The sequence below is a fragment of the Artemia franciscana genome, chromosome 5 (genome assembly GCF_032884065.1).
Source record: "Artemia franciscana chromosome 5, ASM3288406v1, whole genome shotgun sequence".
Taxonomy (NCBI): domain Eukaryota; kingdom Metazoa; phylum Arthropoda; class Branchiopoda; order Anostraca; family Artemiidae; genus Artemia; species Artemia franciscana.
The window spans coordinates 53212845-53234258 of NC_088867.1; the positions used below are offsets into that span (position 1 = coordinate 53212845).

General features: G+C 35.3%; 2 protein-coding genes across 3 annotated transcripts in view; one reads left to right on the forward strand and one right to left on the reverse strand.

The window, feature by feature from the left end:
• Positions 1-19939, forward strand: part of LOC136027594 (germ cell-less protein-like 1) — a 28013-nt gene extending 8074 nt beyond the window's left edge. The window contains exons 2-4 of one of the 2 annotated variants that reach the window (XM_065704985.1): positions 901-1991; positions 13987-14163; positions 18041-19939. In XM_065704985.1, coding sequence (XP_065561057.1) covers positions 922-1991; positions 13987-14163; positions 18041-18227 — 1434 coding nt within the window. In that variant the 5' untranslated portion in view covers positions 901-921 and the 3' untranslated portion in view covers positions 18228-19939. The remainder of the gene's footprint in view (positions 1-900; positions 1992-13986; positions 14164-18040) is intronic. The other variant, XM_065704986.1, reaches the window with a different exon arrangement.
• Positions 19940-20799: 860 nt separating this feature from the next.
• LOC136027593 (H/ACA ribonucleoprotein complex subunit 4-like) overlaps positions 20800-21414 on the reverse strand; it is a 34107-nt gene continuing 33492 nt past the window's right edge. The window contains exon 12 of the mRNA XM_065704984.1: positions 20800-20909. Within this exon, the coding sequence (XP_065561056.1) occupies positions 20856-20909 (54 nt within the window). The 3' untranslated portion in view covers positions 20800-20855. The remainder of the gene's footprint in view (positions 20910-21414) is intronic.

A 21414-nucleotide genomic window follows, 5' to 3' on the forward strand; every position in this document is an offset into this window, starting at 1 on the left:
GAGAGCGAGAGCGAGAGCGAGAGCGAGAGCGAGAGCGAGAGCGAGAGCGAGAGCGAGAGCGAGAGCGAGAGCGAGAGCGAGAGCGAGAGCGAGAGAGAGAGCGAGAGAGAGAGAGAGAGAGAGAGTGAGTGAGCTGAAAAAAGCTTATTAATGTTTTGGCAAGGTAAATCTACCCATTAACCTGTCAGTGTCATCAATAGTAGTCAGGAAAATGACTATAATGAGTCTCATTAAATTTGAATAAAAGCTGATAATTTGAACATTATAATAAAGAGAAAAGTGAAAATTGCCTTTGTATTTTATTACTGACACTGACTTTACTAAATTACCTACAAAAAACATTGTTTAAAAAAAACTTTTTGCATGCTGACTGAAATAACCAGCGACACCAGGACTCGAACCCATAAAAAAAATATGATCTGTATAAAATAAAATATGGAAAGCTTAAATTGAGGCTATTCGTAGTATGGCAAACGTAAAGACGAATATACTGAAATGAAAACTTAATATACTCTCCTATGTAGGATGCTTAATCGTTGGCCAGATTTGAGGAGGGGAGAGACAGTTAATGTGGGTCATTTTGAGTTTACTTAATAATTTAGCTTGGGGGTTGAATAGAAGAATCAGCTTAAAATATATTTGCCACAAGCCTCACACTTACATCGTTTCTTTTCTTGTGCTTAAATAATGATTTTATAAAAGTCAGTTGAAACACCAGTATACTTTCACTGTCTCATTTTCTTAACTTCCAATTTTCCAAAATTTTGTTGAGAATCTATTTATTTATTGATACTGTAAAACGGATTGCTAGCTGCAGTAAATTATATAAATGAAGATTAACATTATTAACTGAATGTAAATTAGATTATAAATGCAATCAAATCGTTATTTATTTTCCAGGTCTGATATAATTGCTAGTCAATGGGACAGAATTCTTCATCATATATTTCCTCATCATATTCATTCACTAAAAATCTCTTGTCAAAAAAGAGAAGAAGAGAGGACTCAGAAAGTGACCTTGAAGATGAGGAATCAGCTTTGGAGAGAAGCTTGAACACAAAAAGAAGAAAGAAACTTCAGAGTACTTCTGACTACATTTACAGGACAATGTTTCTAGAAGGGCAAAACAGCGATGTTACTATAGTTGCTCTTGGCCGAAGTTGGAAGCTTCACAGAGTGAATCTCTCCCAGAGTCCGTATTTTGCCAGCATGTTCTCCGGCTCTTGGAAAGAATCAACTGAATCAACTATCAACATCGAAATCCAAGATCCGAATATAACAATTGTTTCGCTTACCATTTGTTTTGGTTCTTTGTATAAAGATGAGATAACTCTTGATGGTAATGAAGCAATTGGAGTTGCTGCAGCTGCATCCCTATTTCAGATGGAGCCCCTTCTTGATTATTGCTCCGAGCTTTTGCGACAAAATGTTAGTGTCCATACAGCTGTGAAGTTCTATGAGACTGCCATTGAATATGGGATGCTAAGTGTTAAGTCTACTTGCTTTGATTGGCTCTCCTTAAATTTGATGCACCACGTTCATGAACATCCGAGCAGGTTAAGAGAAATAAGTGTTGAACTGATGACAGAGCTTGTTAAATATAATAATCTTTATGTAATTCAGACAGAATTTTCTATTTATGTTTTGCTAAAACTATGGATGTTCCTGAAGCTACATCCAGCTTGGTCGGGTTGTCCGAAGGACATGATTACTGCTACTCAAGAGTTTTTAGAGAACAGGAATGAAAAAGCATCTTTGTTGGAAACCGAGATTGGAAAACCGTTTGAAAGAGCATTTAGGGTATTGAAGGCAGATTGGTTAATTGTTCATCCTTATGATGTTGAAATGCTGAAAAATGACAGAATTATTCCGAATTCTTTCTTGAATATTGCTTTCCAAAATCAGTGGTTTAGGATGCTTCGAGTCGAGCAAGGGATTGATTCAGGGCCAACAGAACTAGACGAGGAAGATTTTTTCAAAAACTGTTTGAGGTAAGTGACTTAATATAACAGAGGTCTGATTCCCTTGTCAGAGTATTTTTCCAAAAGGGCGGGTCAATATTCGAAAAATGTGCCATTTTTTCCGTATTTTCGCATTTTACAATTCTCTCGCTCCAAAGTCTTAAAGGAAACGTGAAAATTTTTGAAGAAAACTTCAAGAAAGTTTTCTGATACCTTCATCTATAAAATACGTCTTCGCAGTTTTAACCCGTCTTTCATTGCTACCCCTGAGAATTGGGGTTGAATCATGTTTTTGGCAGAGCTTATTGTTTGATGCACAGTAACTGGAAAGAGTATGTAAAACTGCCCTTAGACATTTTTTCTAGAAAATAAATCTATCAATCCATCTTCACCTTTTGTGAAGCATCCCTGCTTTATTACCTTGCTAGACAACTCATAAATATCACTTTTAGTATCTTAGTATTAGTTCAAAATTCCTGTTTCTATTGTTCCAAGTCTTTTCAGCAGCCAAAAAAAAAAAAAACTATGCTTTGCCTTTTCTAAATTTTAAATCTTCACTGCATTTGCCTTCCTTACCAACAATATTCGGGTCCCCAACAATATTTGGGTTACAGTAGGGTTTCTGATACGCTGAATGTGATGGTGTAATTTTTATTAAGATTCTATGAATTTAGGGGGTGTTTCCTCTTTTTTTGAAAATAAGGCAAATTTTCAAAGGCGCGTAACTTTTGATGGGTAAGACTAAACTTGACGAAACTTACGCATTAAAATCAGCATAAAAATCCGATTGTTTTGATGCATCTATTCACATCAAAACTCCGCTTTTTGGAGTTTCGATCAGACGATCTCGAGACAGGGCGGGGGAGGGGGCCTAGTTGTCCTCCAATTTTTTTGGTCACTTAGAAGGCCACTAGAATTTTTAGTTTTATTTTCAAATGTTTTCATCAGTAATAGATATACGTGACTTACGAATTAACTTACGTAACGACTTGTATATTTGTATATTTATATCGCGTATATGAGGGGGTTTACCCCCTAGGCAATACTTCGCTCTTTACGCTTAAAGTTATAATTTGGTTCCAATTATTTAAGAATGACCCCATAATCACAAAGGCCGTTTAATTAGAATGAATAGCTCTTTTGAAATTACTAAAAATACTTTAGCGTAAAGAGCGAGGTTCTGAGGAGGGGACGAACCCCCCTCATATACGTAATAATTTCTGTTCGTTTGAAGTTTCAATGTTGCTCCTTACTTTCAGTTTAAAAAAAAAACGTTTTTTATTCAATTTCTCATTGTTTTTTTTTAAGTAATGCTAGAAACCCTAGCACCCCCTTCATAAAAATACTCTTCCCCATGATAAATTCCTCCATGGAAAGACCCTCCCACGTAACCACCTCCCCTCGACCCGTCCCCCCGACCAGAAAAATTCCCCTGAATACGTCTGTATAGTTCCCAATAACCAATACTATATCTAAAGAATGGGCAAAGTTCATAACTTGCAGCCCTTCCTCTGGGGACTGTGGGGATTAAATCGTCTTCAAAAATATGGTTATTTGATTTTTCGACTATGCTGAACAAAATGGCAATCTCGAAATTTTGAGCCGATGACTTTGCGAGAAAATGAGCGTGGGAGGGGGCCTAGTTGCCCTCCAGGTTTCATGTCACTTAAAAAGGACTCTAGAACTTTTAATTTCCAATAGAATGAGCCCTCTCGTGACATTCTAGGGCCACTGCATCGATACTATCACCCCTGGAAAGAAAACCAAATAAACACCCATGCGTGATCTTTCTTCTGGCAAAAATACAAAATTTCACATTTTTGCAGATAGGAACTTGAAACCTCTGTAGGGGGGTTCTCTGATACGCTGAATCTGATGGTGTGATTTTCATTAAGATTCTATGACTTTTAGGGGATGTTTCCCCCTTTTTTGAATCAAACTTGATGAAACTTATGTGTTTAAAATCAGCATAAAAATCATTTTAATGCATCTATTGGAATCAAAATTTGGTTTTTATGGCACTTGGCATTAACCAAGACGATGAAATTTGGTAGGCATATCAGGGACCAGACTAGATTAAATTAGAAATAGTCGTTTTCCCGATTCGAAGATTGGGGGGAGGGGAAATGGGGGGACATAACTGGACCGAATCCGCTTTCTTTGGGAGAGTTGAAGGGGACGGTTAATTCAGAAAAATTAGAAAAAATGATCTTTAACTTACGAACAGGTGATCGGGTTTTATTGAAATTTGATGTTTAGAAAGATATTGTGTCTCAGAGCTTTTATTTTAAATCCTGACCGGATCCGGTGACATTGGGGGAAGTTGAAGGAGGAAACCTAAAAAAACGCTTAGAATGGAGGGATCGGGATGAAGCTTTGGGGGGGGGAGGGTTGAATAAGCACAAGTTCTAGATACGTGATTGACATAACCGGAACGAATCCGCTCTCTTTGGAGGAGTTGGGGGGGGGGGGAAATTAGGAAAATGAGGTATTTTTAACTTACGAAGAAGTTATCGTTTCTTAATGAAATTTCATATTTAGAAAGATCTCGTAACTCAGATATCCTACTTTAAATGATGATCGAATCTAGTGTCATTGGGGGGAGTTGGGGCGGGGGGGACCGAAAGTCTTGGAAAAGGCTTAGAGCAGACAGATCAGGATGGGAGGCAGATCAGGGCAGACAGATCCCACCAAACTTGGTGGGAAGAATAAGTTCAAGTCCAAGATACGTGGCTGATATAACCAGACCGGATCCGCTTTCTTTGGGAGTTGGGAGGAGGGGTAGTTCGGAAAAATTGGAAAAAATGAGGTATTTGTAACTTACAAACGGGTGATCAGATCTTAATGAAGTTTGATATTTAGAAGGATCTTGTGCTTCAGAGCCTTTATTCTAAATTCCGACCAGATCCGGTGACATTGGGGAGATTTGGAGGGGGAAACCAGAAATCTTTGAAAATGTGAAGATTTAGGTATCTTTATATTACGAATGGGTCATCGGATCTCAATGAAACTTGATATATAGAAAGATTTTATGTCTCAAATGATCCATTTTCAATTTGAATTGGATCCGGAGACATATGGGGCTGGAGGGGGGAAACAGAAATCTTGGAAAACGGTTAGAGTGGAGAGATCGGGATGAAATTTGATGGGAAAAATAAGTAAGTTCTAAATTCGGGATTGAAATAATTGAAGTGGATCCACTCTATTTGGGGGAGTTTAGGGGGGGGGGGGGGTTTAATTTGGAAAATCGAGGAAAATCGAGGGATTTTTAACTTAAGAACGAGTGACCGGATCTTAAGGAAATTTTATATTTAGAAGGAAATCATGTCTCAGAGCTCTTATTTTAGATCCCGACCGGATCTGGTGACATTGGGGGGAGTTGGAGAAGGGAACCCGAAATCTTGGAAAAAGCTTTAAGTGGAGAGATCGGGATGAAACTTGATGAGTAGAATAAGCAAATGTCTTAGATACGTGATTGACGTAACTGGACTGGATCCACTCTCGTTGGGGGGAGGGCGTCTAGTTCTTTGGCGAGTTTGGTGTTTCCGGACCTGCTAGGACGATGAAAATTGGTAGGCGTGTCAGAGATCTGCACAAATTGAATTGATAAAGTCGTTTTCCTTGATTTGACCATCTGGGGGGCTGAAGGGAGAGGAAAAATTAGCAAAAATGAGGTATTTTTAACTTACGAGTGGGTGATCGGATCTTAATGAAGTTTGATATGTAGAAAGACCTCGTGTCTCAGAGCTTTTATTTTAAATCCCGACCGGCATTTAGCCTATGATTTTCGTTTTAAATCGATCTATTGATTCTTAGAATTTTGCTAGAGCTCATGCCGTATGAGCTCTTGGCTCTTCCGGCCTCGTCACAAATGCCATATGGGCTCTTAGCTCTTGTTTAGAGTTTTGGTTACTATTGAGCCTGGTCGCTCCTTACTTACAGTTTGTTACCACGAACTGTTTGGTCAATTCTATATAATAAAGTCAATGCAAAAATGTATTGAATGTACATTGTTCTTTCACACGCTACAATTTTTAATAAATTAAGTAAAAAAAACAAGTTTTTTTTTTACTTAATTTCTGAACGTTTTTGAATCAATGCATGTTTTGATTTTGGCTCTCCGCAGATGAATAATCAAAACGAAATTTGCATATTTCTTTTTTTTGGTAAAATGGCTTTCTCATAGTTTTGATGAAATGATTTTGAGAAAAAAGGAGTGGGGGAGGAGGCCTAGTTTCCCTCCGATTTTTGGTTACTTAAAAAGGCAACTAAATCTTTTAATTTTCTACAAATGTTTTTATTAGCAAAAGATATACGTAACTTACAAATTAGCTTACGTAACGAACTTCTGTATTCTCATTCTTTTATTACGTATATGAGGGGGCTCACCCCCTCGTCAGTACCTCGCTTTTTACACTAAAGCTGAAATTTTGTCCCAATTTCTTGAAAATGACCCCTGAATCACAAAAGCCGTAGAATAAATAGTTGAAATTACTAAAAATACTTTAGCGTAAAGACCGGGTTATTAGGAGTAGGTAAGCCCATCATATGCGTAATAATTTCTGTTCGTTTAAAGTTTTAATACTTCTCCTTACTTTCAGTTGAAAAAAACTTTTTCATATTTATTTTTTCATTGTTTTTTTTTAATAATGCTACAAAATCCTACGCCCCCTTATGAAAATCTTCTTCCCCCATGAAAAATTGCTCCAAGGAAAGCTCCCCCAGCATATTTCCGTCTTCTCACCCCCAACCTAAAAACCCACCTGAAAACGTCTGTACACTTCCAAATAACCATCACTATATGTAAGCACTGGTCAAAGTTTGTAACTTGTTGCCCCTCCCACGGGGACTGTGGGGGAGTAAGTCGTCCCCAAAGACATAGTTATAAGGTTCTTCGACTACGCTGAATAAAATGGCTATCTCAGAATTTTGATCTGGTGACTTTGGGAAAATAATTAGTGTGGGAGGGGGCCTAGGTGCCCTCCAATTTTTTGATTTTTTAAAAAGGGCAATAGGACTTTTCATTTCCGTTAGAATGAGCCCTCTTGCAAGATTCTAGGACCGCTGGGTCGATACGATCACCCCTGGAAAAAAAACAACAACAAATAAACACGCATCCGTGATCTGCCTTCTAGCAAAAAAAATACAAAATTCCACATTTTTGCAGATAGGGGCTTGAAACTTTTATAGTAGGGTTCTCTGATACGCTAAATCTGATTGTGTGATTTTCGTTAAGATTATATGACTTTTAGGTTTTTTTTACTCTATTTTCTAAAATGAGGCAAATTTTCTCAGGCTCGTAACTTTTGATGGGTGAGCCTAAACTTGATGAAACTTATATATTTAAAATCAGCAATAAAATGCGATTCTTTTGATGTAGCTATTAGTATAAAATACCATTTTTTAAGTTTTGGTTACTATTGAGCCGGGTCGCTCCTTACTGCAGTTCGTTACCACGAACTGTTTGATGAAGTTGAGTCTTGACAACTTTACAAGTTGTGATACTAATTGGACAAAGATGTTATATAAAAAAAGAGGTTTTCAGAGAAGAGCAGTAGGATTTTGGGAAGAAAGAAACTCAGCTGACCAGTTTTTCCTATTTGGATTAATAGCAGAGTGTCACCACTTCAGAGGCCTTTAGTCTTCAGTTTTATAGACTGTTCGACTGCCAATACAAGAAGTTTGGTGATTCGTATACTCATATGGCATAGTAGATAAGTACATTAAAGTGATTGTGATAAATTTTACACATAAATATTCTTTAAATAAATAGATATTCCTTAAATATTCTAATATTCTGATTAAATATTTAATGATTTATTAGATATATTATTTAATAAATATTAAATAATTCAACATTCTAAATAAATAGTTTAAATCATAGTTAAAATTTAATTTAATTTTACTTAAATAAATTGAATATTCATAAAATTTTACATTAAAGTGATACTGTGCAAGCGAATAATATTTCTGCAGTTAATACATGAATCGAGGTTATGAGTTGGTCCAATGAAAACAAGAAGTTAAGCAGCTTTGTTCTATTCTCATTTATACGGTATATTCTAATGGCTAAAGAGCACAGTAAAGGCTGGAGGGGAAAAGGACAATAAATGGTAGGTAGGTAGGTAAGTTTTATTTTATCCACAATACAAACATAAATAAAAAAATGACAACACTAATAAATTGTTGCAGCAAAAAGAAAGTCCTAAGGACTTGTGCTGCAATTTCATATTATGATTTACATCTTATAAATAAATATCTAAACATAACATCTCATGATTAACCACCTAGCCTATCTTATATATAAAAAATAACAACACATATACATGAACAAAATACAACAAAATAATCATATTAAATATCATTTACCGGTATTCAGTCCCCACCCCACATCAATAAACTGCAAAAAAAAGACATCAAAAACCTTCTGCCCTTCAAAACCTATTACTTAAATAAAACATTTTCAATTTATTTTTAAACCCATATAAAGTGACAGACTCCCTGATGCCAGCCGGCAAACTATTCCAAACAGAAGGCCCCAGATTCCGAACCACATATGATGATCGAACTGTTTTTCTTTGTTCATGGCTTAAAAGTTGTGAATTTCTTGTATCATAATTATGGTACTCCTGATTCATGGAAAAATAATCATGAAAATACTCAGGGCATATATGTTTCATGCTCTGGAACACAAAAATTGATGCCTGGTAGTCACGAATCTGACCAACATTTAAAACATTACACCGGGAAAAGCTAGCAGTAGTTTTGGATTCAACCTGCTCTTTTATGTCCGCAATCAATCGAATGCTTTTATTTTGCAAAATGGGAAAGCAAAACGCATATAGACCTTAATCGCACAAATGATTTGAGTGCCCTAAGCACCAGGAATGACAAAATGAATGCGTTTTTGGGAATTTGAGCATTCATGGTGAGAAAGAAGGTTGAAAAACTAACGTTGAGAAAGACCAAATTACTTAAAACATGACTAAATAAAAATAAAAGTGATGGTAGGAATAGGAACCAAAACAATTTAATAAAAGTTACAATTTACTTACCTGCAGAAATATGTAATTTTCTATTATTTTTTTTTGCCAGAAGAAAGATCACGGATGTATGTTTATATATTTTTTGTTTTTTTCCTCCAGGGGTGGTCGTATCGACCCAGTGATCCTAGAATGTCGCGACAGGGCTCATTCTAACGGAAATCAAAAGTTCTAGTATCCTTTTTAACTGACCAAAAGACTGGGAGGACAATTAGGCCCCCTCCCACGCTTATTTTTTCCCAAAGTCACCAGACCAAAATTTTGAGATAGCCTTTTGTTCAGCATAGTCGAAGAATTTAATAATTATGTCTTTGAGGACGACTTAATACTGTCCCTGGGGAATGGCTGCAAGTTATTAACTTTGCCTGTTGTTTACATATCGTATTGGTTATTGAGAAGTATACAGACGTTTTAAGGAGGATTTTTTCTGGTTGGGGGGTCGGAGGGAGGGGTTCCGTGGGAAGATCTTTCCGTGAAGGAATCCATCGTTTTTCAAGATTATAGGTCCCCTCTCAATTCCCCCCAATGTCACCGAATCCAGTCGGGATTTAAATTAAGAGCTTTGAGGCACTATATCCTTCCAAACTTCAAATTTCATTAAGATCCGATCACTCCTTCGTAAGTTAAAAATACCTCATTTTTTTTTAATTTTACAGAATTAACACCCCCCCCCCCCCAACTCTCTCAAATAGAGTAGATCCGTTCCGGTTATGTCAATCAGGTATCTAAGACCTCTGCTTATTTTTCCCACCAAATTTTATCCCGATCCCTCCACTCTAAGGGTTTTCCAAGATTTTAGGTCCCCCCTCCAACTCCCCCCAATGTCACCGGATCAGGCCGGGATTTAAAATAAGAGCTCTGAGACACAATATCCTTCCAAACATCAAATTTCATTAAGATCCCATCACCCGTTCGTAAGTTAAAAAAACTTCATTTTTTCTATTTTTTCTGAATTAATCGGCCCCCCATTCTCCCCCAGATGGTTAAATCAGGAAAACGACTATTTCTAATTTAATCTGGTCCGGTCCCTGATACGCCTGCCTAATTTCATCGTCCTAGCTTATCTGGAAGTGCCTAAACTAGCAAAACCGGGACGGACAGTCCGACCTGCAGACAGACCGACAGAATTTGCGATCACTATATGTCACTTGGTTAATACCAATTGCCATAAAAACTTAATTTACTGCTAGCTGACCTTCGTCAATAATTCCGAGCCAATGGTCTTAAGCCATAGTTTCTTACTATGGGCTAAAGTTTGATCTTTAGTATAGATGAATTTTTAAAGATTCGTGTTACTATTGAATTGAATTGCATATATACAGCCTCTTATTAGAACTAATTTTTTTGCAATGGACTAAAGTTTGTTTTCTACTGTAAATCTTTTTTTTTCTCGAGAATCGCTATAAGTGAAAACTCCATCTGTTTTACTCGTTTTCCTTATCTTTTGACAAGTTAAAACTCGTATCTTTTTATAAAGATGGAGATGAAACTTTGGAGACAAAAACCCCATCTTTTTTATAAAACCTCCATCTTTAAATAAAGTGAAAACTCTATCTTTTTTACTCGTTTTCCTTATCTTTTGACTAAAGTGAAAACTTTTTATAAAGATGGGGATGAAACTTTTTATGGAGATGAAAACTCTATCTCTTTTACTCGTTTTCCTTATCTTTTGACTTTGTTTTTTTCATCAAAGCTGCAGCGATAGCTGAAATTATAACCAAAATTATAATTTTAATAACTAAATTATAACTAAAATTAATAAAATTAAAATATTAATAAAATACTAATAAAATTCTAATAAAAATTAAAATTGTAACTAAAATTATAAAATTATAATAGTAGCGAAATTATAATTCGCTACTAAATCTAGTAGCGAACGAATTTATCACTATTTTCATTTTATATATAGGCTACGTAAAGCTCAATCCCTTTAGCGCCCCCTGTTTTCGCTAATATTCATAGATTATTGGGAAACATTATTTTCTCGTAGTTTTATAATGCATAGTTTACTGTGAAAACAAATTTATGGCAAAATTTCAAGGGATATGATCGACATTTCCGGGAATGAAGTAACGGAATCCCTCAATTATGGTATCATAACCCAGAGAGCCGGCTTTTCTAAAGATGTGTTATATCACCTTGTGTATGAAGATGCAGTTTTTGTCAAAAATCGCATCTTGTTTAAATACTAGCTTTAACTACTTAATCAAGGACTAGATGTAAATTTTACACCCAATATTTCTTTTCCAAATGAGCCCCCTTTCAGGATTTTATGACCGCTGGTTCAGTGCAATCATCCCTGAAAAAAAACTAAAACAAAGAATTGCTCAATAAGGGAGATTTTTTAATACAAGATTTAAACCAGGGTAATTCTAATGGTGCGGTTTTCTTCTTAATCCTACGCCATTTTCAAGGGAACCGTATCTAGGATTTTGTGGGGGGGGGGTTACAAAAGAAAGCTGTACACAACGCAACCAAATCTTGTTGGTAAATGTTTTATTTACTTTTGTAATATCTAGACTGAATTTTCAGGAGAGGGGGGTAGCCCACCACCTTGAATACGGCTCTAGGTTTCAAGCTCTCTTTTTTCCCATGAACTTGTTTTCGCAATAATTGTTTAGTAACAGGATCTACGACAACTTCCATACGAAGGGGCACGAGGAAGAAAGAATGAGGAAGAAAGAGTAGAGAGGATTTGAAGGCATATTTGGATTGGAGGGGAAATAGATTTTTGATTGGAGACAAAAGAATGTATCAAGGGAGAAAAGGGGAGAAAGTAGAATCTATTGCTTGTCCTGTGTGTGGATCTCAGGTTGAAAGTTTGATACATTTTGTGTGTGAATGTGTCGAATTGAATGAATCGAGGCGAGAGACGTATGGTAAAGAAAAATTGAATGAGATATGGATGGTAGATGAATGAAAGAGACAAATTTTCTGAGTATTAAAAGGATGACATGGTTTGTCAGGATTGCAACTGCACATCGTGAGCATTTTCTTTAAATAGTATTAATTTATTTTAGTTCAATTTGTTGTTGTTGTTTCTTTTTATGTAAAATTACTATGACCCACGGGCTTTTTCTGGAATAAACTATTATTATTACTATTATTATTCTCCGCTAAGCAAAGCTGCTCCGCTTTGCTTAGCGCTTACACAGTACAACTGGGCAGCGCTAATGCACTGCCTATAGTAAGATTCACGGTGTTCCCAAGGCTTGAAAAAAAAACTCGTTTCTTGTGTCATCAAGTTCAAAACACAAGTTTTTTATCTGAAAGGAAGGGGCAACATTAAGACCCAGCGCCCACGGGCCAACTGTTTCAGCACAACTTTTGGAAATTAGTCTCAACAACTTTTGAAAACTAAAACGAACAGAAATTGTTCTGTATACTAGAGGGGCTGCCTCCTCCTCCATACTCCTCTCTTCACGTTAAAGTTCATAAGCATTTTAAAAAAAATTTGTTATTCTAATCCAAACGGTCTTTGTGTTTCAGGAGTCGTTCTTTAATAATTGGAACAAAAGGTCTAATTTTAGCGTGAAGAGCGGGGTATTGAGAAGGCAGACCCCTCATATATAGAATAATTTCTGTTCGTTTTAAATTTTAATATTGCTCTTTACTTTCAGTTAAACAAACTTTTTTTTATTATTATTTAATTTCTACTTGTTTTTAAAAATTACACCTGGAAATTCTAATGACTATTGAAATTCAAAAGTCATTAGAAATGAAACTGACTTTAGAAAGCGTCAAAAACTTTTGAAATGACTAATGAAAATCGACTTTTTGCCCACCCCTGTATTTCAAAACCAGGCAAATTTTCTCAGAATTGTAGCTTTTTATATTTAAATACTATAAATGTGTTCGCTGTGGATTGGTACTTTCTGTGAAGTTATATTTTCACAAATCTCAAATTTGTAGCCGTTCCATTAGCTAGTAACTATCTTTCACTTGAATTGCCAGTGAAAAAGCATATAACCCGAAACAGGATATGAAAATGCTCAACCCCGTGATTTCATAATGTAAAAATAAATGGATTTTTATATGATTCCCAGTGAAAAACAGGCAAACAGCATTATTGTCATTATACGAAAGCCCATACATTGCCATTACACTCAATGTATTACCATTACATTTGAAAGGGTAAATTTGCACAAGTAAACCTTTTGAACAGGTATTACGTTTTTGGGTAAGCTTGATTAGGGTGTTAAAAAAGGTGTTTTTCATGTATACAAACAGAAAAGCTATTAAGAAGAATATGCTTCACTTTTAGTTTGACGACAAGAGAAAGACATTTTAAAATGAAAAAGGGAATAGCCGTCAGAAACATTATGGACCATTTAGATCTTTCACTGGCGGGGGGAGAGAAGAGAAGAGAGGGGAGGTAGGAGGGCTATGACTTGTAAAGGGATAGCGCTTTTCAAATGGTAAGTCATGGATACTTGAAGGACATTATCGATGTAGGGAGCCGCCCACCTATGAAAAGTATAGCTTTCTAACACACATAATAACAATTAAATTATTACCTCCACGTATTTCCTCGCTAAATCCTTTTCAAAAATTTTAGGCTGCTTACTCATTGTTATCATAGGCTATACTATGCGTTATCGAGTTTCCACACGTTTTTATACGTATCTGAGGGGTTTGCATGCTGGAATTAGAATCCTTTGTCTGCGAGGTGGGAATTCTAGTCCTGGTGTCGCTGGTTATTTGGTTTGGAGCGAGTATCAGTGGCATGAGTCCCGAGTTAACCCAGCTCTAAATGGGTAACTGGAGAAATATGGGTAGGGTAAACAGGAAGGGTGTGTGAAAGCACAGGATGACTGGTCACCAACCCTCCATTGCGCTTCCTAGCTTACAGTCCTTGAAACGGGTATCAGCATCACTGGTAGGGACTTTAAATTCAAATGCTATGTTCCTTTTTTTAACCTTCCTATTAAAGTAAAAGAAACAGAATCTGTTGAAAAGTGATCCTCTCTAACTCTTTTCAGGTGTGGAAGACTATTACAGACGGATTCTCAGCATATGTGGCGATGGACTGGGTATAATTTTGGCCTAGACCTGGTTATGTCCTATGACAAAGGAGGGATTATTAAGATTAAACGGAACGCCCGCTCAGATAACAGCATGTCTTTAAGTCAGCAAAGAACCCGAAACATTATGTACAGGTAAGTTGTTATTCTCCTGTCAGATACAGTTATGTTTTTGGGTAAGTTTTTGTTTAAGAAAGGAGGCTAGTTTCCCACTTAACATAGAACAACTGACAAAATATATACCTTTTACATATTATGATCATGACTGGTTACAGAAAGGGGAAATTCTCACCCACCTTCAAGATTGGTTAAAAGGTTTTATCCTTTGAAAAAACTGTGATCTATTAATGTATTTGTTTGTGGTACCCCCCCCCCCCCCTCCTGCATGGGGTTGAGTCTATGTGGTTATTGTCGATCAGCAGTGAAGATTCTCCATGGCTGCAGCACTTATTGTATCAGCTTTTTCTAGATGGTTTAATTAGCAGGTAAAACAGTTCCTTTACTGGAAGGCAATAAGTATAGCAGAGGAACCAGAACCAACTTGCACCCTTGACTATAATTCTATAGCTTCTGTCAGGCGAAGTAAATACTTGAAATAATACTTCAAAGATTTATCAGGTTGATAAGGTTAAAAAGATTCATAAGATTATTTTATGTATAGTTTTTGGGTGGTAAATTGACGGGCGAGCAATAAAAAGACACTAGAAACATTTTGGTGTACAATTTATGTACAGCTTTATTCCGTGGAGGAATCCACCGCATCAAAAGACTGTAAAGTAATAATAAGACTGCAAGAATGTGACTCCAGTTTCCTCAAACATTATAGAAATTCTTGTTGGAAATCGGGGCCAATTCATCGAATTGGGCTTGAGGACAAATACCTGAACTGGGAAACTGGCTGCAAGAACTTCCTCCTTTAGCTTCTACGAGGCAAAGTAAACATTTGGAATAATACTTCAAATCATTGCTTGATAAGGTTTCAAGCTTATCATTATCATTATCATTGCTTGATAAGGAAATATTATGTACAGTTCTTGGGTGGTAAATTGACGGGCGAGCAATAAAAAGACCGTAGAAACATTTTAGTAATTTAATTTTTGGCTTTTTTTTTCTTCATGGTGCTGTAATCTGACTGATTCATGGTTTTTAAGCTCCTTAATTGAGTGTAAATGATTAGATTGTCAGCTCATTTTGCATGATTTAATCCCCCCCCCCCGCAATCGGATCTAGGTCTGTCATTCGACTGTAACGCCGCTTATCCTTTCGTGGTGCTTCTTTCAAGATGAAAGGTTGTCTGATGAAAAAGTTGTCTTATCATCTATAGATCACAAAGTGCCAAAATGCAATTTTTGTTTAATTTATTGGAAACAGATTTAATGCTGAATTTCCAAACATAAGTTAGAGAGGAAAGTTTGTAAAGGGGCTAGTCTTTCAAATGTTACATTGTAAGTGCAGATTGATTAAGTCATACAAAAAAAAGACTGAAGGAACAATGCTTCCGTTGTGGAGTAATTTGATTCTTCAAAATGATTAGTGTGCTTAATTAAAATGTACACTATACTTTATTTGCCACTGGAAATTACTTCAAAAATCTAATATTTGAGAATGAAAAATAAATTCCAATTCTCGCAAAACTTACATAACTGCAATAACGTGTAAATTATGCTGTATAAAGACAAAGGACTTATTAGTTATAGTCTTGTTGAGCGCATTACTTTTTGACTACCTTCGTCACCGATCATAATTTATTATGATTTAGATGTCATAATTTGGATGTCTGAGATTTCTGCGTTTACTATGTGCGTTGTCTTTCAAATTATTTGCGAATGCTTTCCGTCGAGAGATAATTTGGAATATTCATAAAATTCCGTTTTCAACGGAAGTCCGTATTCATAAAATTCAAGAATTGAAAAAATGTTGAAAAAATTAAGAGATGTATGTTGTTTCGTTCACCAGCTGAAGGATAACCCTGTTCAAAACTGCTATTTTATTTGCGTCCTTTGGCTTTCTATTTAATTTTAAATTCTCCTTTAAAAAAGTAAAATTTTTGCAGGTCATTCTTGTTTTGGCATCATATTTGTTTTATAGTCTCGAAGGTTTCTGAGTTTTGGGTAAAACAAAAACACTGAAGTTTTGTTGTTTCTCTCCTAGGAAGTTTTCTAATATAGCTTTTTATATTAAATTTGTAAATGTGGTAACATCTTTTTAGCTCTCACAGTTTCATATTTTTTTTCCGTTCACCAGCTGAAGGATAACCCTGTTCAAACTGCTATTTTTTCGTTCACCAGCTGAAGGATAACCCTGTCCAGACTGCTATTTTATTTGCGTCCTTTGGCTTTCTATTTAATTTTAAATTTTCCTTTACAAAAGTAAAATTTTTGCAGGTCATTCTTGTTTTGGCATCATATTTGTTTTATAGTCTCGAAGGTTTCTGAGTTTTGGGTAAAACAAAAACACATAAATTTTGTTGTTTCTCTCCTAGGAAGTTTTCTAATATAGCTTTTTATATTAAATTTGTAAATGTGGTAACATCTTTTTAGCTCTCACAGTTTCATATTTTTTTCCGTTCACCAGCTGAAGGATAACCCTGTCCAAACTGCTATTTTTTCGTTCACCAGCTGAAGGATAACCCTGTCCAAACTGCTATTTTATTTGCGTCCTTTGGCTTTCTATTTAATTTTAAATTTTCCTTCACAAAAGTAAAATTTTTGCAGGTCATTCTTGTTTTGGCATCATATTTGTTTTATAGTCTCGAAGGTTTCTGAGTTTTGGGTAAAACAAAAACACATAAATTTTGTTATTTCTCTCCTAGGAAGTTTTCTAATATAGCTTTTTATATTAAATTTGTAAATGTGGTAACATCTTTTTAGCTCACACAGTTTCATATTTTTTTTCCGTCAGAAACACTTGAGAATTATAAAGAAACATTCTGAAAACATAACTCTTTAGTGCTACAAAAAGAGTACGAAAAACTTAAGAGACGGAACTAGTTTATGTTCAGAAAAAAATCGTCAGTGCCATTTAGCGTATTGATCCCGCGTATTTAGCGTATTTTTGAAATCCATTTTACTCGAAGAACACGATACATGACACAGAACAATCACATAACTGAGGCGAGATATAGATTATTACCACAAAAGCGGGCAAGCAATACGAACAATGATGAAAAGTATTAGATAAGGCCACTTTGAGACAGTTCAGCTCTGATCCCACCAAAAATATATCAAAAGAAGAAAAAATGGACTGAAGATTCTAAAACAAGATATATGCCTTAGACTTTTGTTTCCAGAAACTGATGCTGGTATTTGGCTAACCTGTCACTTTTTAGACATTTGATTTTTACCTTAGTCTCATACAAATGCTAGATCGATTACAACTTTGTCAAACGAAATTATAAGTTGATTGATTCTTGTTGAATTGGTTTCTTTTTATGCCGATTTTAAATTCGTTTTCGGGAATCTTCCATGCCTTGCATTAATGGTTTTAAAATTTGACACGCCCCCTACCAAACATTCTTGTAATATGTTTTTCTGGCGCTCACTCCTAATTATGGTAAAAATATGATACCTGAGAAACAAATTTGGGCTAAATTTGCACGTTAGGGGGGAGGGGTAAAGTATAGCGATTTTGCATGCCCAATGTGTTAGGCACTATTATTCTGCATATTATGTAGTAAGAATTGTTTCCTAACTCGACACTGTCCCTCATACAACACTTTACCCCCCCCCCTCCCTAATGTGCAAATATGTAGCCCAAATTATATATTTTCCATCTATTCAGTTAGTTCTCTTTGTCTTGTCTGACGCTAAGTTGAAAATATAAAATACCAGTTCAACAAGGCGTCAATGAATGAACAATTTAGCGGTAGGGGGTCTATCATAAAAGTACCGATTATTCTGCAAAAAATTTCTCTAGAGGGGTTAATTATTTCAACAATAAAGTGTAGTCTTAGTTTTAAATAATGGACCAAGTAACTGCAAAGTAGTGATTAATTTAGTTCTACTGGTTTTAGGATTGTCGCCACCACTGTCAATGACTTTCAGCAAGTCATGACAACTCAGTCAACTGGCGTAAAACTGGTGACATTGCATCGTTCTGAAGACGTTCGGGTGATGACATTGGATCCTGATCTTTTAGTTTTCCCGGTTATACTATCCGTTAATTTTCTTGTTGTTTCTCCTGTGGCAACTGATCAGTAGCTTTTGAGTGTGTAACGCTGGAGTTTGTATAATTTACTTTTATTCGAATATCCGTAGAAGATATTTCAAGAATCAAAAATAAAACTAATATCATCTAAAATCACTACCATTAAACAAAATCACTGATATAGTCTGTGCCAAATTTCTTACATGTTTCCAAATTTTCCCTGATCCTTGCGAATAATACTTTGATGAATAGCTATGCATATAAGGATAGATTACGAATATTTTGTTAATATTCTGGTTCATCATAAAAAAAAGAAAAAAAAGCAAGCCCAACCCCGAGAAAAAAACACATAAATTCTCAAGCATCATCAAGAAACTGTTGACGAAGAAATTCATTAAATTCATTTTCTTAACTTTTTGAATATGCAAAGAATTTTTGGATATACACAAGAGACTATAATTATTATCAGTATATTAAGCAGCCACATACAGCTGGTTAACTGCTCGATATTTCAGTGCAAAAATGAATAAATCCAAGAAAATAACTGTCGAAATGTGAGCACCTGAACTGGAATAAGAACATTTAATGGCAAATTACTTTAAAAAATTCTGTTCTTACGTTTCTAGGAAATCTGAAAATCTTACTGGTAGTAGATTATCTTGATTAAATGAAATATTTTATAAAATCTGAAATATATTTTTATATTTCATAATATAATATATTTTTTTGGCGAAAATATTGTTTTCTTACACATTATCCTTCCTTTTAAGGAAATGCCAGTTCAGCATCAAAACAAGCCCGACTGTTGGATATCAACTAGGGTTTTAAAATATTTTTGAATAAAAGATCTAAGTATAACCAAACAAAGAATACAAATTCGACGAAGGCCAAATTTCACCAATTTTCAAGGACCATGTCTTGCTCGTGAAACAGCCCCCTTTTTATTTCGTCAATATTTTATAATTCAATGAACTACAAAACTCTTTCATTGTATATACGTTTATATGCAAATCAAATTTGTACTGAAGGCCAATGTTCACTTTTTCTCTTTTGTGGGATTTGGAATCTATAACACTAAATTAGTATTGAGTCTCAAAATCCATTGGTTTGTTCTGTTCAGTTTTCTCTTCTGTTTGTATTTTATTGCTGTTGTTTTTTTCTTTTCAAATTCGTGTTTGTCTAAAAATTCGTTAATAAGAAGGTGGGAATCAATTCATTCAAGTTTGCTAAACAGTGCGGTTTTTGAAAGAATCAGGGGGCCTAAAAGATTTGGTAATTAGTTTCCCAAAGACTAAATTCATAATCCATAATATATACTCGCTTTGCAAGCTTTTTTCGCATCCCTACACTTTGCAGTCTGGCCTGACAGGCGTACCATCTTCGCAGGTCCGTACTCTCGACGGGACTACTGTCCAGATGGTACGGACTCTGACGTCTCACATAGTAAATTTCGTATGAAGCAAAATCACTATTTTTCTTTTATGTATGTGAACTTGGACCCCACTTGCTAGGGGCCAGCATTTTCTCTCGGCTGGCATTTTGCGTTTTTGAAGTCGGTTCTTGTGTTTATTATGTTATACATTGTTTATTCGCTGTAACGATTATTCCTTAGAGTAGTTCTTTTTCTTGGCTGAATATATAATCATAGTACATCTTCGTAACTATGCTTATAGTCTAGATTCCAAATGTGTGATTCGTATTTCTGCTTTTAAAAGGATATTGTTTTTTTTAAATAAATAAAAAAGAATGTCTTTTAAGCAAAGAATCTCTATTTAAACATGTATTCCAAAATTCGGTTAGAAAGGACGATAGCTAAAGCTTACATGGAAACAACTTAACCGTAGATAGACAAAGAAAATCTTCAACAACTAGATATACAGATTTATGCAGAATATTAAATTATAAAATTACTTTTTACGTAGTTCTTTTCTAAGCCTGAAATTAGAGAAACACTTTCGGAATAGTGAAAAAGAAACGAGGAAAGTTTCTTGCCTCTCTTATTCTTCAGACCTTTTTATAACAAAAATCGATAATCTCACCCGAAAATTTTAAGGTACAATCCTCATTTATGAAAAACCCACACCTAATCTCGGGCAAATCAGGCAAGTCCATAGCCGTTCAAAGGGGGGAGAGGGGGATCAACCGGGTCTGGTGCCTTGTGGCTGGGGGTCGCCCACTTTGAAGAATTTTTTCACCTTAATTCGGCCTTTATTGCTTATATTTGAGTTTGGAGGGGGGGGGGGGTCTGTATTTAATTTTTTTCGAGGGAACTATCTTTGGGCTCTACCAACTCTAGGAAATACGGCTCTGGGCAAATTCTAAAGTTTTACAAGTAAATTTTGTTCAAAACATGTGTTTAAATCTTTTCGTGTACCGGTTTACGACACGAAATGTCGTAAGATTTCACGACATTGAACAGCTAGCGAGGGAGTCTGCAATATTCACGTGTATGATGAAACTATCTAGCAGCTTCATCTATCATATATAGGGCTCTTAACTCCCCATCATGTTTATCACTCAGTATTGAATGCTTCTAATTTAATCTATTCGCATGTAAATGAGGCCCTTAAAATAGGTCGAATGGATGGATTGAAACTAAACTTTAGGTCTTAGAAAAAACAAAAATAAAAGCCGAGGATATATTTCTAATATCCTTCAGGTAACAAAAATCTGTAAGGCCTTCATTCATCATCTTGCTTCTCTTTCTTCTTTTTCTTCTTCTTCTTGATTTCGCCCTGAAAAAGAAAAGGAAGCATATCTCTCAGTACAATATGGGGACAAATAAAAGAAAGACAAACAAATTACGACAGCGATGTAATGTTTTAAAGTTGTTTTTTTTTCTTATTGTCACCACGAAATATATTAAACGAACTGAAAAAAAAAACGATAAAAATAAAGCAAAATGTAAAAACATACTATACCATAAGGAGGTTTTTGCGACAAGACGTGTCTAAGCTGAAAAAGTGCCAGTCGCGAAAAACCAATGGAAAGTCTTTTTTGGAAAGTTTGAAAGTGAAGCTGTAATAATTATATATTATTAATATTATTATATTAATTTATAATATATTTTATATTAATTTATCATATTATTATATTATTACAATGGCTGAGACAGATAATGTCTCAGCCATTATCTTGCATGGTTTTCAAAAATGCTATTAATTTCTTGAAGCAAGTGATATTAAAACATGAAGAACCAAGTCAAAATTTGGAGTGTTATTGTAATGTAATGTATCGAAA